This window comes from Mauremys reevesii, linkage group 2, assembly GCF_016161935.1.
Source record: "Mauremys reevesii isolate NIE-2019 linkage group 2, ASM1616193v1, whole genome shotgun sequence".
Taxonomy (NCBI): Eukaryota; Metazoa; Chordata; order Testudines; family Geoemydidae; genus Mauremys; species Mauremys reevesii.
In genome coordinates, this window is record NC_052624.1 from 183,514,922 (window position 1) to 183,542,747 (window position 27,826).

At 40.8% G+C, this 27,826-nt stretch overlaps 1 protein-coding gene across 14 annotated transcripts in view; it reads right to left on the minus strand.

Annotated features, from left to right (window-relative positions):
- The window catches only part of DCDC2 (doublecortin domain containing 2), a 123,389-nt gene that overhangs the window by 69,621 nt on the left and 25,942 nt on the right, over positions 1-27,826 (minus strand). For 11 of the 14 annotated variants that reach the window (XR_005593895.1, XR_005593897.1, XR_005593896.1 and 8 more), the window contains exons 4-6: positions 17,269-17,283; positions 3,313-3,389; positions 3,069-3,200 (exon numbers count right to left, since the gene is read on the minus strand). Coding sequence is in view for 11 of the 14 variants with exons in the window: in XM_039523816.1 (XP_039379750.1) it covers positions 3,069-3,200; positions 3,313-3,389; positions 17,269-17,283 (224 nt within the window). In the remaining 3 variants the exon portion in view is untranslated. Of the gene's footprint in view, positions 1-3,068; positions 3,201-3,312; positions 3,390-17,268; positions 17,284-23,338; positions 23,379-27,826 lie in introns of those variants that run through there. The other 3 variants (XM_039523814.1, XM_039523819.1, XM_039523818.1) reach the window with 2 other exon arrangements.

Sequence of the window (27,826 nt, forward strand, 5' to 3'; positions counted from 1 at the left end):
TCCGTGGATGCTGAGCAGCCACCGGCAGCCCCCCCATCAGCTCTCCCCCACCCCACCCCCAGCACCTCCTGCCCACCGATGGGCCCTACAGATCAGCGCCTCCCCCTCCCTCCCCATGCCTCCCACCCGCCGTGATCAACTGTTTCGCAGCGTGCAGGAGGATTTGGGGAGGAGGGGAGAGGAGTGAGGACACAGCATGCTCAAGGGAGGGAGTGGAACTGGGCGGGAAGAGGTGGGGCAGGAGTGGAGCGGGGGTGGGAAGAGGGAGGGTTATACAGGCCTGGTCTACACTATGCGTTTAAACCGGTTTTAGGAGCGTTAAACCGATTTAACACCACACCCGTCCACACTAAGAGGCCCTTTATATCGATATAAAGGGCTCTTTAAACCGGTTTCCTCCCTAACGAGAGGAGTAGCGCTAATATCGGTATTACCATATTGGATTAGGGTTAGTGTGGCCGCAAATCGACGGTATTGGCCTCCAGGCAGTATCCCACAGTGCACCACTGACCGCTCTGGACAGCAATCTGAACTCGGATGCAGTGGCCAGGTAGACAGGAAAAGCCCCGCGAACTTTTGAATATCATTTCCTGTTTGCCCAGCGTGGAGCTCCGATCAGCACGGGTGGCGATGCAGTCCGAAATCAAAATCCAAAAAGAGCTCCAGCATGGACCATACGGATGTGATCGCTGTATGGGCAGGCAACGGCAGCATCCTCGCCCCCCCCCCCTTGGTGGCTGATGGTACAATATGGCTGATATCCATCGTCATCATCAGCTTGTGGCAGATGGTGCAGTACAATAGGACTGGTATCCGTCCTCATCAGCCCGTGAGTGCTCCTGGCTGGCCTCCGGTGAGGTCGGCTGGGGGCGCCTGGGTAAAAAACTCCTGATCATTCCCAGTAGATGGTACAGAACGGCTGGTAACCATCTTCATCATAGCAACAGGGGGCTGAGCTCCATCAGCCCCTGCCCTTCATGTGTAAAGAAAAGATTCTGTACTGCCTGGACTATCATAGCAGCGGGATGCTGGGCTCCTCTCCCCCACACTGCTTAATGTCCTGTCTGGACTATCATAGCAGCTGGAGGCTGCCTTCCCCTCATTTTATCTCAGTAACAAGTCACTGTTTCTTATTCCTGCATTCTTTATTACTTCATCACACAAATGGGGGGACACTGCAACGGTAGCCCAGGAAGGCTAGGGGAGGAGGGAATCAACAGGTGGGGTTGTTGCAGGGGCACCCCCTGTGAATGGCATGCAGCTCATCATTTCTGCGGGATCTGACATGGAGCAGCTGTGCTCTCTGGTTCTCTGATACACTGGTTCTCTAGTACACTTGCCCCATATTCTAGGCAGGACTGATTCTATTTTTAGGTACCATAAAGGAGGGATTGCCTCGGGGAGTCATTCCCATTTTTGTCTTTTGCGCCCCCGGCCGATCTCAGCCAGGGGCACCTATGACAGCAGCAGATGGTACAGCACAGAAGGACTGGTAACCGTCATCTCATTGCCAATTTACAATGGCATGGTAGATGGTACAGAACGGCTGATAACCATCTCTGCTATAATGCAAAAGCAAATGAATGCTGCTGCATAGCACTGCTGAATCGCCTCTGTCAGCGGCATCTAGTACCCATACGGTGACAGTGACAAAAGGCAAAACAGGCTCCGTGGTTGCCATGCTAATGGCGTCTGCCAGGGCAATCCAGGGAAAAAGGGCGCGAAATGATTGTCTGTCGTTGCTTTCCCAGAGGAAGGAGTGACTGACGACATTTACCCAGAACCACCCGCGACAATGATTTTTGCCCCATCAGGCACTGGGATCTCAACCCAGAATTCCAAGGGGCGGGGGAGACTGCGGGAACTATGGGATAGCTACGGAATAGCTACCCACAGTGCAACGCTCCAGAAATCGATGCTAGCCTCGGACCGTGGACGCACACCACTGAATTAATGTGCTTAGTGTGGCCGCGTGCACTCGATTTTATACAATCTGTTTTACTAAACCGGTTTATGTAAAATCGGAATAATCCCGTAGTGTAGACGTACCCACAGTTTTACAACCCGAGGGTCTTACTGACTCCCACCTGCTCCAGAATAGCTTAGTAAGCATCAGTTGCAAAGAGTGCTTCACTGGTACAGGGCTGTGATCTTTTCTCTCGGATGCAGACCTTACCTAAGTTAACCATGCCTTTCCCATCTGCAAAGTGGATTACTGTAACATGCCCTACATGGGGATGTACTGGAAGGCCACAAATTTTGTTAGTGCAGGATTTGGCAGCCCGCTTACTTCAGTGTTTCCCAAAGAGAGCACATTTAATCTGTGCTCAAGGACTTGAACTGGCTCCCAAATAATTTCCAAGTACAATTAAAGGGGCTGATTTTAAAGCCCTAAATGATTTGGGACCTACCTACCTGAGAGATCATCTCTCCTCTAATCAATACTGTGTCAACCGAGATGAGCTGAGATGCTTGTATAACTTTGGAACCAACTTCCCACCTTGGTCGGACAGAAATTGAGCTGGTTGACTTTCTGAGCATACTGCTGGGCCCAAGTCATCAGAAAATGGTGGGCTGTGGATAGAGCTGGTTGAAAGAAATTAGATGGGCCAGTTTCCCATTGAAAAATGTAGGGTTTTTATAATTGAAATATTTTGTGGGAACATGTAAATTTTGATAAAATGCTTCATGACAGAAGTCAAAACATTTCATTTCAATAATGTTAAAACATTATATTTTGACTTTATTGTTTTTGTTTTGTTTTTATAGTTACATTAAATATTAATGTTAACGTTGTATTGTCCTTATATATTATATTTAAAATTATATTTGTCAAAACTATAAAGCCAAAACAAAACATTTCAACTGTACTGACTCACTTTTTTGGAACTTTCATTTAAGTGGAAATGCAAAATTTCAGATTTTCATTCTGATTAGGAACAATTTTTTTCAAGATGTCAGAATTTCCTATGGAACAGAAATTCAGTCCCCAACCAGCTCTATTTATAGAGATTTAAAGATATGTTAATATGTAAAGTATATGTTATAAATATACAACTTCCCCATACCTGTGCACAGCTCCACTTCGGAGGGTTACTTTTTCTGTTACCATTTCAAGAACATGATCCCATTGATTTAGTGTTTTTCTAGGGATGAAGAGGCGCACTGCTGGATTTATAAGGTCTCCATTAGCAATCAGACTGAAAGAATAAAGGAAAGTTAAATAATGTGTAGTTGTGTTTAAATAAAACTCAATATAAACAAGAAAAAGAGGATGGTGGATTACCTCCCTTAACTGAAAATCCTACTTACAAAATAGTGCATGGCTCTTGAAGTGGTTTTCGAAACCGTGCTGACACATTGATTCTACTGTGGGTAACTGGTTTCACCTGGAAGGACAAAAGTATAAAGTCATTTATTCTGTCTTTATCTTAGGACAGGACTTTTTAAAAAATGTATTTCATTTTATTTTTACCTCACTCCTCTTTTTCCAGCAGTAAGTTTAACTTCACACTACTGCCATCTGGCACTAAGTACTCTCTGGGGTACAACAGCATACTATAATGGCTGGGGCCCTTCTTGGGGGAATTATATTAGGTTATAAAATTTGGACCTTAACCTTTTGCCTTCATGAAGACCTTCCTTCCCGCCCCCTTATAAAGCTTTCCTCTATCCCTCCCAATATGCAGGAGTTATGTCGCCACAAAACCTGCACTGACATTCAGAGCTCGGCAGATGCCATTACTGACTTGCCAGTAAGCGCTGTTGAGTCACACAAGGGTCAACCTCCCAAACTTCACCCCTGACTTCTGACAGTGTTTCTGTCTTAGTTCTCATAGTTCATGCCTACTGGTTCGGAAAGTCAAACCTGCAGCTTCAATTCAGTACAATAGCTAAGTGCCTCTAGGCCTTAGAGTTTAATAAATATTTTGTTCTTATACAGCCCTTTTCATCCAGCTCTTTTATTATCAAAGCACTTTACAAAAGAGGGTAAGTACGAGCCTCATTTTACAGATGGGAAAAGGCACACGAAGGTTAAATGACTTACTCAGGTAGAAGTTTGTGGCATTCAGAATAGAACACAGGCTAACTGATCCCCGGACACTGGCATTAATTACTAGACCATACTGCCTCTCTTTTTAATAAACACAGTGTTCAGAGTGCTCAGTAGTCATGACATTAATATTTAATAGAAAGTTATCCAATTCTATCAAGCTAGGCTTCCAGATGGCATTCATCACATTCTTTCAAATTTTCAAGTAAAAAAATAAACACATAAAAGGTAAACACATCTTCTTCCCCCACCCCCCAAAAAAACCAACTAAAGGGAAGACATTTAATCTACTATAATTCACAAATCATTGAGCCAGGTGGGCTGACAAAATCCCAAACAAACATCCAAAAATAAAGGAAAATGTATTTACAATCTCACAATACCCCAAGAAAGGGTCACAGGTTTGAAGGATTCAACACACCATACTCACAAATAGAAACATGCTTTGCAACACTTATATAGTTAGCGCAAGTTACATGCCCAATCGTAGGATGAAAAATAGCCCATGCTTTAGTCCCTTATAAGCTTTATCAGTCCCCGTCCACATAAAAAGTTGCATCAACTTAATTAATAAGCCTCATTTCAACATTTATATCTTCAAATGGCTTTACAAACAAACAAATTTATTCAACCTGAAAACACCCTGTAAGTATTATCATCTGTCTTGTAGTTTGGAAAACTGACAAAGAGGTTAAGGGACCTGCCAGATAGTCACAAATTTTAGGGTCAGGAGAGATTATTATGACCATCTAGTCTGATGTCCTGCATAACATAGGCCAGATAACCTCATCCAGTTATCCCTGCATCAAGACAATATTTAGAATCATAGAACAGGAAGGGACCTCAAGAGGTCAAATAGTCCAGTCCCCTGCACTCAAGGCAGGACTAAGTATTATCTAGATCATCCCTGACAGGTGTTTGTCCAACCTGCTCTTAAAAATCCCCAATGATGGAGATTCCACAACCTCCCTAGGCAATTTATCCCAGTGCTTAACCACTCTGACAGGAAGTTTTTCCTAATGTCCAACCTAAACTACCCTTGCTGCAATTTAAGCCCATTGCTTCTTGTCCTATCCTCCGAGGTTAAGAACAATTTTTCCTCTGTCCTCCTTGTAACAGCCTTTTATGTACTTGAAAACTGTTATCATGTCCCCTCTCAGTCTTCTCTTCTCCAGACTAAACAAACCAATTTTTTTTCAATCTTCCCTCATAGGTCATGTTTTCTAGACCTTTAATCATTTTTGTTGCTCTTCTCTGCACTTTCTCCAATTTGTCCACATCTTTCCTGAAATGTGGCACCCAGAACTGGACACAATACTCCAGGTGAGGCCTAATCAGCATGGAGTAGAGCAGAAGAATTACTTCTCGTGTCTTGCTTACATCCCAGAATGATGTTTCCTTTTTTTGCAACAGTGTTACACATCATATTTAGCTTGTGATCCACTATGACCCCCAGATCCCTTTCCACAGTACTCTTTCCTAGGCACATTTCCCGTTTTGTAGGTGTGCAACTGATTGTTCCTTCCTAAGAGGAGTACTTTGCATTTGTCCTTATTGAATTTCATCTTATTTACTTCAGACTATTTCTCCAGTTTGTCCAGGTCATTTTGAATTTTAATCCTATTGTCCAAAGCACTTGCAACCCCTCCCAGCATGCTGTCGTCCGCAACCTTTATAAGTGTACTCTCTATGCCATTATCTAAATCATTGATGACGATATTGAACAGAACCGGACCCAGAACCGATCCCTGTGGGACCCCACTTGTTACGCCCTTCCACCATGACTGTGAACCACTGATAACTACTCTCTGGGAATGATTTCCCAACCAGTTATGCACCCACCTTATTGTAGCTCCATCTAGGTTGCATTTCCCTAGTTTGTTTATGAGAAGGTCATGTGAGACAGTATCAAAAGCCTTACTAAAATCAAGATATACCACATCTACTGCTTCTCCCCTATCCACAAGGCTTGTTACCCTATCAAAGAAAGCTATCAGGTTGGTTTGACATGATTTATTCTTGACAAATCCATGCTGACTGTTACTTATCACCTCATTATTTTCTAGGTGTTTGCAAACTGATTTCTTAATTATTTGCTCCATTATCTTTCTGGGTACAGAAGTTAAGCTGACTGGTCTGTAATTCCCCAGGTTGTCCTTATTTCCCTTTTTATATATGGGCATTATATTTGCCATCTTCCAGTCTTCTGGAATGTCTCCCATCGTCCATGTCTTCCATGACTTTTCAAAGATAATTGCTAATGGCTCAGATATCTCCTCAGTCAGCTCCTTGACTATTCTAGCATGCATTTCATCAGGCCCTGGTGACTTGAAGACATCTAACTTGTTTAAGTAATTTTTTACTTATTCTTTCCCTATTTTAGACTCTGATCCTACCTCATTTTCACTGGCATTCAGTATGTTAGACGTCCAATCGCCACCAACCTTCTTGGTGAAAACCAAAACAAAGACGTCATTAAGCACCTCTGCCATTTCCACATTTTCTGTTATTGTCTTTCCCCCCACATTGAGTACCGGGCCTAGTCTGTCCTTGGTCTTCCTCTTGCTTCTAATGTATTTATAGACTGTTTTCTTGTTATCCTTTATGTCTCTAGCTAGTTTGATCTCGTTTTGTGCCTTGGCCTTTCTAATTTTATCCCTACGTACTTGTGTTATTTGTTTATATTCATCCTTTGTCATTTGACCGAGTTTCCACTTTTTGTAGGACTCTTTTTTGGGTTTTAGATCATTGAAAATCTCCTTGTTAAGCCACGGTGGTCTCTTTCCATACTGCCTATCTTTCCTACACAGTGGAATAGTTTGCTCTTGTGCCCTTAATAATGTCTCTTTGAAAAACTGCCAACTGTCTTCAATTGTTTTTCCCCTTAGACTTGCTTCCATGGGATTTTACCTACCAACTCCCTGAGATTGCTAAAGTCTGACTTCTTGAAATCCATTGTATTTATTATGCTGTTCTCCCTCCTACCATTCCTTAGAATCATGAACTCTACCATTCATAATCACTTTTACCCAAGTTGCCTTCCACTTTCAAATTCTCAACCAGTTCCTTCCTATTTCTCAAAATCAAATCTAGAACTGCCTCCCCCCTAATTTTCTGGTTTATCTACCACATATCTTTTAGAAAGACATCCAGTATTGATTTAAAGACTTCCAGAGATGGAGAATCCACCACACAGCTAGGTAAATTGTTCCAATTGCTAGTTACCCTGACTTTAAAATGTGCATCTTGTTTTTACTCTGAGTTTCTCTAGCTTCACCTTCCAGTCATTGGCTCTTGTTATGTATTTGTCTGCCAAATTAAAGATCCTTCTCTATCAGAAATGTTCTTCCCGCACAAGTATTTAAAAAAATGTGATCAAGTCACCTCTTAACCTTCTCTTGGATAAACTAGAATAAGCTATTTTGTCTCTCCCAGTAAGGCAGGTTTTCCAAAGTGGAATATTGGAGACAGTATTCCAGAAATGGTCTCATTAAGGCAGTATATATTATACATCTCCCTGCTTCTACTTGATATTCCCCTTAGACATCCAAAGATCATATTTGCTCTCAATCACCACATCACACTGATGAATGTATTCAGGGTGAATAAATGGGCCCAAGTCAAAGGTTTTATCATGATGCTGTAACTGTCCAACACGAAGCAGTTTTAAACAAGGTTCTGGGTTTGGTATACAGAGACTTCAGTCTGCTTTCGTACTATGGCAAACATACCGTTAAAAATCTTGTTTATTATATTTTATAAAACCTTTATTAAAAATACAAAAAAGAAGGAAGAACAGTTATAGCGTTTGAAATGTTAAGTAAGGTTTTCATTTAAGCATCCCTCATTCCCTATCACTTTAACTGTAGAGAGCCTTTGGGGGAGGGAGGGGGGAACCTTGTTTGACAGTCTATTAGATAATATTAAAGATGGTAATAACTGTCCTTTTGGGGAGAAGAAAAGCAGTTAGTTTAACAACAGCTCCAGCCCATTTCAAGTCCGATCCCATTTCCTAAAAGGCAAAACAAGACACCTACAAGACGGTAAAGAAAAGAAGAGTAAAGATAAAAAATCCAGCATCTGTCTCTGATGTTGACTCTCACTTGCAATCTCACTGCTGGAGAAACCCGGGCATGGCACACGGTCTTATCAGCCACTTCTCAGACCTGGCAAATTGTACCAGCATCAAGTCATTTACAGCATTGCTTTTAGCTGCCTCTTTCTATTTGCAAAAAAGAACGAAGAGTACTTGTGGCACCTTAGAGACTAACAAATTTATTTGGGCATAAGTTTTCGTGGGCTAAAACCCACTTCATCAGATGCATGCATGAGACTAATCAATTAAGGTGGGCTATTATCAGCAGGAGAACTCAGAGTTGGTATGGCAACACCCATTTTTTCATGTTCTCTGTAAATATATATCTTCCTACTGTATTTTCCACTGCATGCATCCGATGAAGTGCCACAAGTACTCCTTGTTCTTTTTGCTGATACAAACTAACATGGCTACCACTCTGAAATCTGTCTATTCACAGACTTAAAGCAAGTTGTGAAATATGCAGTCTTGGCTGGCTAAGCCAGACTTATTAGACAGAAGGCAAAAGGAGAGAGATAGTAAAAGAGAAGAAATAAGGCAGGGAAGAAAAAGAATACGTGGGATGGGGGAGCAGGGAGGTGACAAAAATCTCATATCCCAGGTTGTGTTCGGGATTTAGTCGGAGCTGGTGGAGGTGGCAATGTCATCTGGTACCTCTCTCTGGCCTACTCTGGTCAGAACATCTCTCAGGATTAGGACGAAGAAGTACATGGTCCCAGGAGAAAGTGGGAGTGGCAGTCATGATGGTAAAATTCACTCTTCTCCTCCTCTTCCCTCTCAGTCACCCAGTGTCACGGTAGGCCCTCTGCTTCACCTCCACCCATCCATCCATATTTCCCCCCAAAGTCTCTTTTTAAGGATCCCAAAAGGGAGTGATGGGTGGAAAGTCCCATCCCCTCATTATTTTGTCCACCAATTAGACCTAATTTTTGACACACCAATTTTGGTTGATTGATTTCTGGTTCCACTTTTCTTCTTTTCCAGGCATAATCTTAACACAGTCCTTTAGTTATAACAGTGGCCTTTTGGTTTAGGCTAATTCAGTCTGCCTCGCTTTTGCACCTTTTCCACATCAACATTTGTTGTTGTAGGTTATTGTGGCACTTTATAAACTATCTCACAGCTTTTACAGTTGCTCTCATGATTAAGATAAATGTGTAGGCCCAATTATCACAACAGAGCTTATGGCAGATAATTACTGATTCTGATCCGCAAATTGCTTTCACAGTCACTACTTTCCAAAATACAGTCCCATTATCCTATATATGTGACCTACACCCTTTGTTCCCAGATGTATGACCTTGCATTTGGCTGTACTAAAACACAAATTGTTCAAGTAAGCCCACTTTACCAAGCAACACAGATAATTCTGTAGAACTGACTTGGCCATACCATTACCACTGCACCAATTACTGTGTCATCTGCAAACTTTACCAGCTATGATTTTATATTTTCCTCCAGGTTATTGATAAAGATTTTAAATAGCATGAGGCCACGTACAGACCCTTGAGGAAGGAACCTCACCAGAAGCACCCCCTATGGATGATGATTCCCCATTTACAATCACTTTTTGAGATCTATCAGTTAGCCAGTTTTTAATCCATATAATGTGTGCTTCATTGACATTGTATATTTGTATGTTCTATGTATACAGGTACCTTTGTCAGCCAAATTAGTCAATAGTAGAGCTACAATTAGAACTCAGAAATTATTGACTCTATGTTTAATCTACCAGTTCAGTACTGTCACTCAATCTCTGCAAATTTTCAGGTAGCCCATTGCTTAGAATTGCATGTTTTGCTGTGAAAGGAACGAGACTTGGGATGCTAGTTACCAAGGGTCATTTCTTGAGAGATTCTAAGCATGTGTAATCCTTTGATTTTTTGCACTGGGGGTGGGGAAAGGGAGGCAGGATTTGCCTCTCCATAGCAGGGGTCTGAGGGCTCAAAGATTCCATTTCCCAAACCTGCAGAACTCTTGGGATGCACCTCAGATGGGGAAATCTGTGCAAAGACCACTCTCCTTCAAAAACTTCCTGCCCCCTTCAGCCCATTTGACACTAACTGCTCATCACAACCACGACTGCCCCAGAAATTTCCTAAAGCAGTGGTTTTCAAACTATGGGGCAGCAGGCCTCCCAAGGGAGGCGCAAGCTGTGTGCTTTATTTATTGTTGTTGATATGAGCTCTGGTTGTCAGCCCCCGGTTGCTGGGGCTCATGCAGAAGGGCTATGCACACCTGAGAGGCAGGGATAAAGGGGACAGCCAGAGCTCTGCCATGTGGGCTCCCTTGCTCCCCCACCCCAATCCTTCACCAGAAATAAGGGTTCAATGGGGCGCTCAGGCTGCTGTGACAAATGGTGGGTGGTGTATGTGTACTGGGCCAGGGACGGATGTGTAAATGACTACAGACACGAAGAAGGGGAGCCCAATCAAAAAAGTTTCAGAACCACTACCCTAGAGGGGCATGTCCACGCCTTGGAGGAGTAAGCAGTGTAAATGACCTCAAACTGTCTGCAGTAATTGATGCTACTTTGGCGTGGGAGAATGGGAGAGGCTGAGGTAGAATTTAACAGACTGCAAAATGCTGCCCAGTTAGAATAGCGTTCCCCCCACTTCATATGTGCATGAAATGACTTATCTGTACACAACAGAAGAATGGAATGTGGGCAGGAATGCCTGCCCTTAACAGAGCATAAGTCAGGGTTGAACGTTTTAGTTTTTCCTTTTCACTGTGGTGTTCTTAAACAGTATTATTCTGTTGTTGTGCCTAAAGTTCCAAATTTATTTACAGTCACTGAATATATTTTTGCATAAAACCTATTTATGACGTCTTTCTGGATTCCAATCTTCTATCTTTTTTTCCAACATGATGATTTTTCCCCCCTTTGGCAGTGATGCATGTCAAAGAATTCAGTTGGTGGGGGCGTGTGGCAACCCCCTAAAGAAACTCCCCTGGTTTACACAGTAACTACCATCAAAGAAGAGTGGCAACATTTACCATTGGTAACATTTCAAGTGAGCTATAATATAAAAGGCAAATATGTATGGTAAAAATGGACTTAGAGCTGGCATTGTAGTAACTAAGCACCAAAAGCAGGGGGTATAAAAATAGGTTTAAAAAATGAAAGCAATTTTAAAAATTAAAATCGATTAAAAACAGAGATGAGACTTAAAAACAAATTAGACTCTACAGCCCCCTATTGTAGTCACTTACATGGCAAAAAAAAGTTTAATACCATATAATAGACTATACTAAAATGCTATACATTAAATAGCCATGCAAATATTAAGCACAGTAGATTCATGACAGGTCCCGTTCAGCCTACAATCTACTTTATTTAATACTATTAATGGAACCGAATTAAAGAGATGTTGTAGCCTGGGACTGTCAGATGACTATTGGTCAAGGGGCAGATCCTGCCAACACTACTGAGATTAGCGCTTACTACCGTGAGCAGGCCCACTGAAGTAGTTCACAGTAGTGAGTACTAAACTCACTACTAACTGTGCATTTTCAGGATCAAACATACTCCCTGTCCACTCAAGCAAAGCAGGCCCTCTGCTCAGGTCTGGCAGGATTTTGGGATTCCACGAGATGGGCCGGCATTCCTTTGGCACAGGGTAGCTGCAATCTGTGGGAACTAGCTGAGCCCCAGTGTGCAGGAAGCTTTTGGCTATACTCTCAGCAGGGGAACAGATGGAATGGCTGAGGAGGTTAGTGCAGCCCTAGACTCCAGAAGTGCCTGGAGCGGGCTGGGAGTTGGATTCCTGGAACTCCTGTGGATCTCCTCTTCACTAAAGCCATTTACTGAGGTGGTCGAGGATATCTCTTTGAAGTCTGTTTTGTTCGTCTGTACTATCTGTCTGTAAACCAGTGTGTGCCTTAATGTCTGCTCTAAATCCCACTGAAGTCAGTGAGAACAAGGGTTGCCACATGTCCCAGTTTTCCCAGGGTTGTCCCTTTTTTGAGATAGCTGTCCTGGGAAATCTGTAACGGTGTTCAGGGTACACTGCTAGCTGTCCAGTTTTATGGGCTCAGGATGCTCCCAGATGTCATGGTTTTTTGTACCTTAGAGGTAGAAACCCTAATAGAAACCTTCCCATGAACTTCAATGGGCTTTAAATTAGACCCTGGGACTTTGGGAAATCCTGGCACTCAGAAGATTCTACATTACTAGCCTGGGCAGGGAGAGACAACGATTGTTGTGACATTGTTTGTAATTGGCATAGTTGGAGCACAGAGATTTTGTAGAGGCTGCCAAATTATGAAGGATCTTGGTAATTTTTGGTGTCAGTTTTAAAGAAAAACATTTTAAGGTTCATTTTTACAGTGTTACTATATCAGTCTTTTACCATACTAGGCTTTTGGCGGAGGAGGGAAATTTGCCATGTCTCCAGATTGCAAAAGGGAGCCAAATTGGGAATATTTTGAAGATGTTCCTGTAGCTGCTGTCAGTGTCAAAGGATCATTTACCAATGTAACCAGTGTAGCAAAGAGCTTCAAAGCCAAGAAGCAAGGAAACATTTTGAAAAGCATGCTGCTGAGGGCTAGGCTGACAATAATCATACTTTAATATTCACTAGTCTGAATATTTAGACCCAGATCTTGGGCTGTGTTCAAAGAACAACTGATGCAGAGCATATTCCACTCCCAACCAATGCTGGGGCTGTCAGTCCAATCTACAGCATATTACAGACTGGCTTCAGTACTTAACAGTACTTGTCTACCTAAAGACTGATTTGATCCTTTGGTTCCAGATTCTCCAAACCTGATCCTTAGGTCACTACTAACTATCCTAACCAGCAACATCCCTGGGTGCTGGGGAATAGAGAAAGATGTTCCACACGAAGGGGCTTTTTTGTAGGATTTCCCTCCTTCTTCCCCAGTAATGTGGCCCTTCAACACCCTACTCGTTATATTTCCTTTTAGATTCTGGAACAGATTTCCCGCATTGAACACAAGGCCAGCAAGAAATGCATTTCAAGAATCTTCAAAAGCACCAGAAGAAGCAGATGCAGACGCAACCACTTTTCAAACATAATAAAATAATAATAATACTTTTATATAGAACTTCTCATCAATATTCCTCAAAGCGCTTTATAAAGGAGGGCTGTGTCATTATCCCCATTTTACAAACTGAGGCACAGATAGGTGAAGTGATTTGCCCAACACCATCCAGTAACCTCTGACAGAGCCAGGAACAGAATCCAAGTCTCCTGAGTGCCAGTCCAGTGCTCTATCCACTAATCCATACTACTTCCCAGAAGAGGCTACCTCCCCCAGGCACATCAGCATGAACAGACTTTCCGATGTGTAGTTCTCTGGCCTTATATTATGAAATCATTCACTTTTGGTATTGGCTGTCCACTGCCTCTACATCCCAAAACATGGATGCATATGAAAGTTTCTTCTTTCTTTTTAATTAAATTAACCCAGTGATCCCATTTGACCTTCAGCTAGACGTTCAAAACTACAAAGGTACAAAAAACAGCACAGAAAGTAATTAAGCTTTCTGAAGAGAGTATATTTAAAAAAAAATCTTTATAGACTGCTTCCTTTCAATGGACTTTAGAGGTCATTTTTTCAAAGGCCCTAGGCATTGCACCTATGAGCCTTTTGACTTTCTAACAGTGGGGTAATTATACATTTACCCTATTTCTGAACATAAATGAGAACTGTGTGCGTGCACACCCATTTTGCAGGTGCAAATTTGTAACCAACTTCAAAAACATTTCCCCAAGGTTACAATCCCAACTGGACTTTCAAGGCTCTAGCAGCACAATTCCTTGACCATTAATGAGAGCTGAGTGGCTAACATTTCATGTGTCAAGTTTAAAGATTTAACTTTAAAAGCTTCAAAAACTTATTAGTGAATGCTTTGAACAGTTACTACTACTTATGATGAGACGCAAGCTAAGCACAGGTGTAGCCTATTCACTTGCTAAAAAAGCGGAAACTATTTAAGAACATATATTTATTATTTAGATTTTAAGAAACAAAAAACTGGGTGTATCCACTTCCATCAGCTTGTTTTCCCTCATCACACCAAACCCTTCCCATCATGTAACACCTACACACCTTTTCTAATGGCTGTTCAACATTTTCAGGGCTGACTCCTGCATCTGACATGCACTCACAGCCTCCCGTCTACCTTAATGAAAGTTTCTGCAGGCAAGAACTATATGATTGGGCCCATTAACATCATATATATACTGCAAACATTAAATAACCTACCAAAACTACATTCTTCAATATACTTTGTTCCACCCAGACTTCAGTGACCCACACTTCATGGGAGAGCTAGTTAAAGAAGTGCTCTCTAATCACAAAGAAAAGCCATTTAGGTTATTCCCTGGTGTGTCCAATTAATTACTGTAGTTGTTTCTGCAAGCTGATGAAACCATAAATTTCTAGCCAAGTTCCTCAGTAGGCCACTATGTTGTTGCACTTGGCCCCTGAGGACAGATACAGTATTACAGCTGCTAACGGCTCATTTATTATTGAAAGGTTTGTATTTCTGCCAATAATAGACACTCTGGCTTCAGCCTGCAAGTCTGTCTTTTGGGTTACCCTCTAAACAAAGTCATTTTATTCCCAGCAGCCTTCCCTCGTCTATCTAGAAAACAAGATCGCCCCATTTTTAAATGAGCAAATCATTAGGGAATGCAAGATGGGAACAGTTTGGGTAAAGCCATTATATTTTTCCTTTTTACTCCAAAAGTGGCACAAGTAAGAACAAAATAAAACCCTACACGGTTCTGCACGTTTGTTAAAACCAAACGTGCCTTATATTAAAGGCAAAAAAGCTACATTAGCACAACATTAAAGGTTGCCAGTTTAAGTCCACACACAAAAATCAGAAAGTGGAAAATGTTAAGGTTTCCAGAGCAACATTAACTCACTCTAATGGCACATAAATATTTGCCGTAGTAGAAGCTTTAGTAATTGACAATACTGAACACGATGTCCCAGATTGTGTCTAACAAGCACTGGACCTTTTTGGGGGCACAACAGAACTGCACTGCTCTATAGGACGTCCCTTTGGCATTCCCCACTGTACAATGGGAACAGACCGGCTGCATTGCTCCTAGGATTCTCTCTCACCCTTATGTAGACAGTTATGCTGCATTGGCAGGTCTGGCAGGGGCAGGTCTTCCCCTACCCTCTTTGGGGTGGCTACCCCTTCAAGGTCACCACTACAATTATGCCTGACCCTGGTTCAGGTGGCAAAAGGCAAGAAACACTCTTTGCACCCATCTCCACACTGTGCACATGCCCAAAGACCAAGCACAATCTTTCTCTGGATATGTGGAATAGGTACAGGAGAAAGATAGGAGAAAAGAATAAACCGCAAAAAGAAACACTAGTTGAAACACTGTGGAGTTCTGCACCTGAGTTTTGCACACCAGAAGTTTTCAAGTCAGTAAATATGTAGTCACATAAGCATGCTCACTACAGTGCTACCATTTTAAACAAAGCACAGTGTTTATAGCATTACAGACATATAAAGCCTCATAAGCAATGTGTAAATGAGAGAAATGTGGTTTTCTGTTTCACATTTCCCTAACAGCTATCAGTTCACACATTAGACCGACTTCGGCCTAGCTATTGCTAAGCCATCTCTAGGTATGAAAAGAGCTGTATTTTCTAAGAGAGCAATATATTTTAAATACACAAAACACCTAAATAAGAGTAGGGTGACCAGATGTCCCGATTTTATAGGGACAGTCCCGATTTTTGGGTCTTTTTCTTATATAGCTCCTATTCCCCCCACCACCACCCCGTCCTGATTTTTCACACTTGCTGTCTGGTCGCCCTAAATAAGAGGCTGGGTGCTCAGCTGGTTTAAAACAATGCAATTCCATTGAAGTCAATGGAGCTATGCCAATTTACACCAGCTGAATATCTGGCTCAGTGTTTGTTTAAAGCATACATTGATGTGCTCGTATTTCCTTTGTAGGAGAGACCACAATGGCATGGTGTCTGGAATAGTCTGACCCCTCTGGGGCTACCAAGTTACATATTAACCCAAGTGAAGCCTTGGGTAAATATTTGCACTTATGTTAAGAAGCCAGCAACACTAGAACCTAAATCCTCTAATGTACGGTAGTTTAATTTCACTTTAATCAGCACAGTATTATTGACTTCCATGAGAATCTGGCCCTCTTATGCTTTCATATCCAAGCTCCTTCAATTTCTTTCAAATGGGCCATTTCAAGGCAGTTTCCACCTACCACCTGGTGAAAACTGACTAGGTAATATGTTCTTATTTGTGTGAGGTCCCAGTTTATCGTGTTACATGATAGCACGCAGCAGGACTGTACAATTTTAAGAAAGAAAGCGAAGAGCACTCTATCCAACTTAAACTTCAGGGGCAATTTTATGTTATTACTTAAATTAGAATTTGTCAGTCTATAGGAACCGACCCCAGTAGTCTTGTGAAATACAGCATGGTATCTCTAACGCTTACAACCATCATGGATGTCTATGTTATTTCATCTAAAAAGATGGCATCTCCAACACTGCTGTTCTGTTCCCTCTAATGCCATATTTGTTCATTACTGACTCAGTCAGAAGAGTACTACTACTAAATCAGCAGAATGACTTTCTATAGCACACTGAGATTTTCTTGGAGGTCTCCCATACAACTACTAACTAAACCCAACTCAGCTTAGCTTCTGAAATCTGATGAGATCACAGCCCCAGGTGGTCATGGCTTCTGAAATTGAAGCATTCACAGAACAATGATTCTGAGGCCTCTAAAGTGTGTATATTTAAGCCAAACTTTCATCCTCACTTTTTGCAGCATGACTGAAGCTCATAGCAAAACCTAGGGTACTAAGGCTGGGATTTCTATGTGAGGAAGCACCTAAATCCCATTAATTTCAATGGAGTAGGGTTCCTAACTCCCTTAAGCCCCTTTGAAAATCCCAACCAGCATGTGCATTAAACTTCTAATAAAAGCATGATAAATAAAAATTATTGTCATTCTATAACAAACATTCTATACATTATTTATCCTTATACTATAGTCCTTACAGGTATTAGTTAAATATTCATAAAATTTGGCAACAATATACACATACACACACTGCTCGCTAATACTTGTACTTACATCTTCCACTGTTAACTGTTGGCAGAAAAAAAAACACACAATATGTTTAGCAATTAAATAATTAACTCATATATACAATCAAATTATCTATAATAAACATAAGTTTCTATCTGTCAAACAAAAATTAAGCATAAAACACTTTCTAAGTCTATTTTGGTTTTTAAGTTTTAACAGAGAGTGATCTTGTGCTCTTGAAGGTGAGAGATTGAAGCATTAGTTTAACATTAGCATTAGAACTATGTAAACCATCAATTTATTGCTCATGAAAATGAGAAATTGACAACACTGGGTTGAGCACCACTTGTGAAAGTGAAGTCTGCAATAGCACCACATTGTTCAGGCAACCCGAGCAGTATGCAATTCAATGGCGCAAGCTGAAATCACAATTGAGTACAGTTTCTGCTATGAAGACTTTCAGCAACACTGCAGGGGCACAGGCTATATTGGCTTGGGACTCTCAGACACATTCCAAGACTTTCATGAGTGTATTAACCATTAACAGGTAAAGAAAAAAGTACCTAAGAGTGACATTTGAATCAACAGAAGACCCTGTTTACTCTGGGATTAGAACTATGCTTGCTACAAACTGCGCCTCTCACAGCCAGAGCCATAAAACCAAAGATGTAGCAAATGGTATATTTCTCTTTGTGCTAATTAACATGTAAGCTTTTTTGTTGATTACCATACTTATAGTTTTAGAATCTATGAATGGTACATTATATGACTTCACTTTCCTCCTTCTCTTCTCCCCTTTCCCACACAAAGAGAGGTCAGTCTAGTTACAAATAAGAAACTTAGGCCCCAGTCTAGCAAAGTACTTAAACTTCTACTGGGCTGAGCGTATACAGGACTTTGCAGAAGGTGCTCAACACTTTGCAGAATTAAGCTCTTAATACTTGAAAATTACATACTATTACCATCGTATTCTGTGGTGGCACACGCCAATATTTAAACAGACATGAGAAGCAATGGATTACTGTGAGGGGAAGAGGGGAACTGAGTCTGGTACATTAGGAAGACTGATTGAGACTAAAATCTAGGCAACTTTCGTCACCTTGAGGAGAGTTAAAAATAGAATGAAAGCATTCTTCTTAGCTTGTCTTCTCCTTCCAGAAAGCAACAAACTTGACTGCACATCTGCGATCTGAAATCCATGCCAAAGGATGAAAGTCTGGAGGCACCTGCACTGATTGCAACGCTGATGGAATTCATTTAATCTCTCGCTAAAATATGACATGACTAAACTGGTCTGCTGCCTTGTCCTGTTCAAAACAAACACCCTAGCAAAGGGGCTCACCTGAACAGCTTCAAGCCTTCCCTCACATACCCGCATGTATGTATAAAGCCATTCTTTGGGCCACATTCTCAGCTGGTGTAAATCAGTGTAGCTTCATTAAAGTTAATAGCGCTATTCCAATTTACACCAGCAAAGGATCTGGCCCACTGCTACTGCAGTAAGTATTACAATACGTCTATGGCAAAACTAGCATCTGTCACATTACTCATGTTACTATATAGCTAAACCTTTTGAAATTTGAAAGATTTCAACACAGTGTTGCATACCAAACTTATCAGCTCATATAATGAGCCATAGCTTGGCCAGTTTGTTACAAAGGCCAGTTTGTTAACCCCAGGAAAATTGAGAACAAATGTTTGCTTTCCCTAAGGGCAGAGCTGGGGTCAAAAGAACCGAAACCCAATTAACATACATCATCCTGGATGTTCAAAGCTTGTGATGCAAATGAAAGTAGGTTCACGGTTCAATGGTCAAAAGCAAAGAAAAAAAGATAAATGTCACCTTTATTTTATTTTAAAAGCTATCACAGCATATGAAACAATTTTATCCACCACATAAATAAGATTTTTATTACTGGTGTTCTTTATATATGCTTCTTAAAAATATAGGACCAGATTCACCAGCATGTTCTAAATGTTCTGTACCATTCCACTGACCCAAAGCAGTGACCGACCAAATAAACTAGGTTTATGGCTGTATTACATCACTGGATGGTGCAAAGCAACCACAGTGTACCAGTGGACCTGGCCAATTTCTTTCTCTTTAGCTAGAGGCCTACCTCTATTGGTGTGGAAATAAAGTACTCCTAGAGATGTCTGGAGCTGCTAGCTCTACAAAGACACACTTAACATCCACGGGCCATATTAACTGGGTTCTCTCAGCTTCCACGGACAGTCTGGCATTTGGCAGCTTACACACAATCTTCTCTCCCGTCAACCAGCACAATCCCTATTGAGCATAACTGAGCAGGAAAGAGGCAGTGCCAGGCCAATATGTATTTGCTGATTCAGCAAATCTTCCAGGCAGCCTCTTACAAGCTCCTAGAGAGCCCCCACAAGCATTTAAAGCTGCCCTCTTCCATTGAAAACCATAAGAAGGCTCCCGCTCACCTCCAGAGTAAATCTTACTCCACAGCAGCTGCCTATATCAATAGAAGAGCATTGTCGTTTGTACCCTTTCTGCCTATGTGTGCGTATCTGGCCCCATGTATGCAAGTTCTGGAGGGAAAATTCTATTATATTCAACATGTATCACTGTAAACGCCTCAAGGCAGAGATTACGGGCCAGATCTTCAGCTGGCATAAACCAGGGTAGCTTCACTGGCTTCAACATAGTTATACTGATTTACATCAGCTGAAGATCTGATTTCATGTCTCTGTCTTGTCCAGCATCAAGTTCACTGTCAGTGCTTAAATAATAATCTAGATAATCACTTGGAGAAACCTCATCAGAAACTAAATACATGGGGAGCGTCTGTTATGAGGAAGGGACAGAAGGGGCTCAGCAACTTCACTCAGATTTTTCTCCTCATTCAAAATGAACAGACAGACTGGGGGTGCTTTCTACACAGCGTATTTGCTGTATCACCCTTTTCACCTCTGACGCTCTCAGGTTTGAGCTTCATTTAAGATAAAATAAAAGGTCTTTGCCCCCCAAGGCTGCAGAGAAAAGCTTGAAGATGTGGACCATAATGGTTCAAAAACAAGAAAGCAAATTTTTTTTAAAGTATTATTTTGAAAATTTCTTGATTTTTAATCCTTTTTTTTTTTTTGACCTGATTTGTGATTTTTGAACACTTGGTGAAGGCAATGCTGCTTACAGAAAATGCCAGTATTTATACTTACATGCAGCAACTGGAATTGTACCTCATTAAAGACTGCAGAACTGGACCCAAAAAAATGAAAGTATAGTTCGCTTCCTTGAAAACATCAGCCACATTAGTTACCTAGGAGAGACTACTTAGCTACCCTTATGTTAAACCCAATACAAAACCTAAAATCTCCATGGGCTTGATCCAAAGCCCATTTAAGTCAGTGGGAGTCTTTCCGTTGACTTCAGAGGGCTCTGGACCAGTCCGTAAATAAGCTCATTACAAAGGTACATGGAATTATAAAAATTAAGATAATCTCTTCCATATACACTGCTAATGCACATGGCAACTGAATGATTAGCGTTCCAAAATACATAATCCCAATTAGCAGTACGTACAAACCAAAAGATACCGTCTGGTCAATTCCATACTGATTCCTACTGGTATTAGTTTGATTATGAACACTCGGAATAGTAACTATGTTTGTATGTCTTGTTGTGCTAATTACGTTACCAGGATACTAACTACCAAACAATGTCATGCAAAATTTAACTTGTAAAGATGTTGCTCCAGAGGTTTAAGAAACATATCAAATGTTTCGTTTGCAAGCTCTACACGATCATGGATAGAAAGCTAAATCAAAACTTTGGCATCTGTACCCTATATTTTGACAATTTCATACTGTATGTTATATCAGCAGCAACGTTTTTAATACAGTTAATTATATCCCGCTTCAGAATATGAGGAATTCCATACTCAGCCCCTGAAGCAAATTGCGAAAGAAATCAAGTTTTTAAGATGTGGAGCAATAAAGAACACTTACAGGGTCTTATCTGGCATATTTGTATGGCAGTATGAATGGACATCATGCAAACAATTAAACTGCTTCCAAGCATACAGCAATATTTTGTGTATGCTATTTTTATAACAGGAGCTGTGATTGCTTATTGCTAAAAAATCAGGAAAATTTTACTTCCGTGAGGATTAGTTTGGCCTGGCAAAGCCAATCCCATCTTCAGCTGCATTTTGAGAGCACTGAAAAATGGGATAATTCAACCATTTCTCAGCTGTTTTCAGAAGTCCCTCACAATATTTTTCCTTTACTGAAGAAATGGGAATTAATTTTCAGTGATCAATGGCTAAAAATCTAAGAACTAAATCAACAGTCCACTCACAGTGTCTACGTAACAGCAACTTTTTCTCAGTGGTTAGGTGTAGGAACTATTTGTCAGGTAACCCAAAATACAAAACTTCCAATAAGTACAAAAAGCATGAATACTGGAATTTATTACAAGTATTTTTCATACTGATTTACACCAGGAGTCGGCAACCTTTCAGAAGTGGAGTTTATTCACTCTAATTTAAGGTTTCGTGTGCCAGTAATACATTTTAACGTTGTTAGAAGGTCTCTTTCTATAAGTCTATAATATATAACTAAACTATTGTTGTATGTAGAGTAAATAAGGTTTTTAAGATGTTTAAGAAGCTTCATTTAAAATTAAATTAAAATGCAGAGCCCCCCGGACCGGTGGCCAGGACCGAGCAGTGTGAGGGCCACTGAAAATCAGCTCGCGTGCCGCCTTTGGCACATGTGCTGTAGGTTGCCTGCCTCTGATTTACACGATATGTCATAACAAAAAGTCTACCCAGCATTAAGGAATTAATCATATGAGAAATTGAGCTCCCAACATCAGCTCCCAAAATCAAATGATTACAAATTCATCCAGTTACAAACACTACTTACAGACCAGTGCAGACCAGGAAGACATATTGTACTATCACTTCTGTCTATTCTGAAAGAGGCACCAAAAAGGCTCAGACAGGTAGATCCAGAGAATTAATTGTCAAACGTTATGTAACCCTTAGTGATTCAGAAATAATTAAGTCACAACATATCAATGAAAAACGGGAAGCAGAAATCCAGGATATGACAGGGAATGGCAGACATCCTCCAGAATACCTATACACATACCTCCTCACTGTGCTTTGGAGAAAATTCCAGTGGAAAGATATAAAATGCTTCTTTTACACTCTAGCAATTACTAACCTCTGCTGGAGAAGATGTGGGCATATTGGCCACCACACACACACCTTCTGGACCTGCTCACAGACCCACACATTCTGGTCACACACGTGAAAGCTCAAAGAAATCTTTTGACATATATTTCAATCAAAAACTCAAACTATTATGTCCTAATGGACACACCTCCAAATATCCATAATGACAAAGAACGATACTTGCTCAAAATATTAACAGCTACTGAAAGTAAATGCATCATTATACTATGGCTGACAAAACGAGAACCTACAACTGAGCTGTGCAGCATGGGGCACGGGTCACTTGTCAGTTTGAACTGGAGTAAATGGTGGATTCTCTGTAACTTGAAGTCTTTAAATCAAGATCTGAGGACTTCACTAACTCAGCCAGAGGTTATGGGCCTATCAGATGTGTGAGTGGGTGAGGTTCTATGGTGTGTGATGTGCCGGAGATCAGACTAGATGGTCCTTTCCAGTCTTTAAAACTATGAGTCTATGAAATACAAGAAATTAAAGGGATGAAATAAATCCCTGACAGAATCTGAAAATCCTAGGGATTGTTTGAAGATCACTGGGCTCTAGCCAGTACTCTACTTTTAACATATAAGAGACAAGGACAAATGGTAACAGCCCGGAATTAAAACCACATTACCTCACCCAGATAGGACATGCCCATCCATCCACCCACATAATAATACCTGGGCAGAAAGATTCTTCCCCAACCTACTACACATCTGCCTACGCCATACACAAACCCTAAAATACGAGTTTGTGTACCTCTCTCTCTATGCTCCAGTATATATTGACATGCCATTTTCTTATGTGCCTGTAAAAGTCTTTTTAAAATACACACAACAAAAAAATGCTATTATAATACAAATAATAATGATAATAATAAACAGTCTCACAGCTTGCCATGTGGTCACCTTGTTCCAGAAATCCATGTCAAAAACTGATCAGACAACTGAAGGTTGTTGCTGTTTAGAAAAAAATCTGTCTATTAGCTTTTAAGGACAAATATAACAATATGATCAGTAATGGGCCTTAACACTTTTAAGACCACCTAAAAACTCTCGATAATAGATGTCATTCCATAAGAACACTTATAATCTTCATTTGCACTTCTCAGTAACAGCAAACTGGTTCTTTAATATTATAGTACATACTCTCATTCAAATAAGGGCTTGTGACTCTCTGTTTTCACAGTAACATGATATTTACTTCAGTATGTTCAAATCTCTGTCCTCCATAAAATATCTTTTCTTTTTCAATTGAGTGTATTTTTCAGAATCAAATAAAGCTTAAAAGAAACTGTCACCTATAGGAGTTGCAAATACTGCATGCAGCTCTGGTCACCCCATCTCAAAAACGATATATCATAATTTAAAAAGGTACAAAGGCAACAAAAATGATTAGGGGTATGGAACAACTTCCATATGAGGAGAGATTAAAACAACGGGGACTATTCATGCTAGAAAAGAGATGACTGAGGAGGAATATGATAGAAGTCTATAAAAGCATGAATGGTGTGGAAAAAGTGAATAGGGAGTGTTATTTACCCCTTCACATAACAAAAGAACCAGGGGTCACCCAATGAAATTAATAGGCAGCAGGCTTAAAAAAAAAAATAAGGAAGCACTTCTTCACAAAACACACAGTCAGCCTGTGGAATTCGTTGCCTGAGGATGTTATGAAGGCCAAAAGTATAACTGGGTTCAAAAAAGAATTAGATATGTTCATGGAGGATAGGTCCATCAAGGTGGTCAGGGATGCAACCCCATGCTCTGGGTATCCCTGCCAGAAGCTGAGGGTACGTCTACACTACCCGCCGGATCGGCAGGTAGCGATCAATCTATCGGAGATCAATTTATCGCAGGTAGTGTAGACACGATAAATCGATCCCCGATCCCTCTCCCGTTGACTGCTGAACTCCAGCTCGGTGAGAGGCAGTAGCAAAGTCAACAAGGGAGCCGCGGCAATTGACCCCGCGCCGTGAGGACGCGAGGTATGTCGAACTAAAATACATCAACTTCAGCTACGAGAATACGCTGAAGTCTATGCTATTCTCATAACTGAAGTTGCGTATCTTAGGTCGATCCCTCCCTCCCCCAGTGTAGACCAGGCCTGAGATGGGATGACAGGTATGGGAATGGATCACTTGATGATTGCCCTGTTTGTTCATTACAAACAATTAGGCTTTATTCATAATAATCAAACGGTAACTATGTTGACTCACTTTCCCTCCAGAGATTAGACAGTTTAACACCTCATTTGAGATACACCTGTACTGTAGATCATTTTAACTACAAAAGGAATGTATTCCTTCAAAATGAATTCTACTGCCAAAAGAACTGGAGGACAGAAAGAGACCTGGGAAATATGTTGCATCAGGGTTGTAGCTTGAGTCAAGGTAAAATGTTTTTACACTACAGTGTTTTTCCCATCAGTACAGCAGTAACAGGAATGAAGATATATTTTGTCTGTGTTGGAATAAAAGCCCATAAGGGGCCTGCCAGTGTAATTTACAGCAGCTCTGAGCCTGGCATACAATTTGCCCCAGAATCACGGAGCCACAGCTGGCTCCTTTGCATTCTCCTTCACCTCCACTACTGAGTCTAGCTAATACTGTTGAGAATCTGATGCCATAAAACTGTTCTTCAGACTTTTTTTTGCAAAACTTCTCAGAAAAACCTCCATGTGACAATTCTGGGGGTCTGCCTTGTTACTGGGGAAATTAAGGGATGTTATGTAACATTGTTACATAATGTTATGTGATTTGATTTTTGATAGGAAGCTAGCTTCACCCTTAAGCACAGAGGAGCTACCACAATGCTGGGATATGGCAGATGTCTTGTTATTTATCTATCGGGATAAATGAGAAAATGGTGGGGAAGGAGAAGGAGGGAGACAGCAGTTGGTGCATGAATAGGAATCCTGATCCACATAAAAAACTTCTTGCCCTGTCATTTTCACCAAATTTTTACCAACAAAATTCATCAACTGGAAATTTGGAAAATTCCTTGTCACAGCAAGGATACAACAGGAAATACTGTCATGTTTCTGGTCTATTTTAAAAAACTGAATTTAGTTCTAAAGAGAAAGCCGTGTCAATCATCCCCAATGAGCACTCTCCTGCTGACACAGCGCAGTGCACACTACTACTTATGCTGGCGTAATTTATGTCGCTCAGCGGGGTGTTTTTTCACACCCCTGAGCGACAAGTTTTGCTGACATAAGTGGTAGTGTAGACATGGCTCAAGGCTGACTGCAAAGAGTTACAGAGGGGTCTCACAAAAGTGGGTGACTGGGCAACAAAATGGCAGATGAAATTCAATACTGATTAGTGCAAAGTAATGAACGTTAGAAAAAATAATCCCAATTACACATATATAATGATGTATTCTAAATTAGCTGTTACCACTCAAGAAAGAGATCTTGGTGTCACTTTGGATAGTTCTCTGAAAACTTCCACTCATTACACAGCAGAGATCAAAAAGGCTAGGAGAATGTTAGGAACTATTACGAAAGGAATAGAAAATAAGACAGAAAATATCATAATGCCACTATATAAATCCAGAGTGCACTCACACTTCGAATACTGTGTCCACTTTTAGTCACCCCATCTCAAAAAGGATATAGTGGAACTGGAAAAGGTTAGGAGGAGGGCAACAAAGAAGATCCAAAATATAGAGCAGCTTCCATATGAGGAGAGACTAAAAAGATTAGGGCTGTTCTGTTTAGAAAAGGGACAACTAAGGGGAGGATATGATAGAGGTCTATAAAATCATGACTAGTGTGGGAAAAAAAATCAATAGAGAAGTGTTATTTTCCCCTTCCCACAATACAAAAACCATGGATCACTCAATGAAATTAATAGGCAGCAGATTTAATACAAAGTAAACAAGAGGAAGTATGTTAATCTGCGGAACTCATTGCCATGGGATGTTGGGATGGCCAAAAGTATAACTGGGTTCAAAAAAGAACTAAATAAATTCATGGAGGATACCTCCTTGGCTATTAGCCAAGATGGTCAGGAATTTAACCCCATGCTTAGGGGCTACCCTAAACCCTTGACTACCAAAAGCCAAGAAGAGAAGACAGGCTTGGGGCACTCCAACTGCCCTCCCTGTTCTGTACACTTCCCCTGAAGCTTTGGTATTGCCCACTTGGAGCAGGCAAGATACTGGACTACATGGACCACTGGTCAGACCCAGTATGGCCGTTCTTGTGTTTCTTTTGTGCTGAGGGATAAGGGTGCCTGACCAGTTCCATCTTCTTTCTAAGGCGGCTTAGGAAGAGGCAGAACTGATGGGGAGGGCAGATGTTTTCTCACCCTCCTCAGCACAACAAGAAGAGGCAAGGCAGTGGCAGTTGCCTTTAGAAAAAGAGCTTCCCTTACCTTGATGTTAGCCAAGAGCTGCTTGTGAAGCACCTGTAAGCTCCTTGGTCAACATTTAGCACTAGGCAGCCCTGATCTGGATGGGTGCTCTAGTGGAATACAATTAATTAATTAAACAAAATATAAAATAGCTTCCTCTCTTAAGCTCTCAGAAAACTGAAAAGGTAGGCTCTGATGAGTGCATTTGCAGGAGCTGAGCCATAAATATCTTTCCTTACCAATTTTGTCCCTTTCCCCTAGGCAAGTACTGATTTTTTTAAATGAAACAAACTAGGACGGTTTTATTTATGAAATTCTATTTAAATTAATGCCTTATCATACCAAAGCATCTTTGTGGAACAGCATCAAAAATTCCCACACAGTGCTAGGAATAAAAATGCATAGCAAACAGGGAGAATAAAAATAAAATATTGGTTTTGGTCCCCTACCTCCTCCCAAAATGTATGGTTTATTTTTAATTCCATAACAATGAAGTGGTATATTAGCAAAAAGTAAAACAGGACTTGCTTCATCAAAAAGCTATTTTACACAAATAAATCTGGAGATTAAAGTTTTTGGCAGTAACTCTTTAAAGGAGATTTTCTGAAATGAAATGTTAATGCATTAAAAACAGTTGGTGCCATGTAGCTGCTCTTCATATCCCTGGCTGAACATTTACAGATTATTTGGTTTAATCAGTCTTTACCACTTTCAATATTGTGCAGAACCTAGTGTGTTTTGCAATGGTATGATCCTGTGGGATGAGAGTCCATGTCACTCGGATATAGAAATAACTATTTTCTTTATATCTCAGTGACATTTCTTTTTACAACTCCTGACTGATGAAGAGCATCAATCCCAAGAACTATCCTTTCACAAGTATAAAGCACTCTTAGCAGTGCAAATAGGGGTTTAATGTATGTAACCTGGGGTAACAGACACTTAATAATGAGAGATCCTCAAAGTTGAGCAGTATTAGCACCCGACGGACATTTGGAGTGATGCTGTGATATTCTTCATTATCCAAAGGATGTAA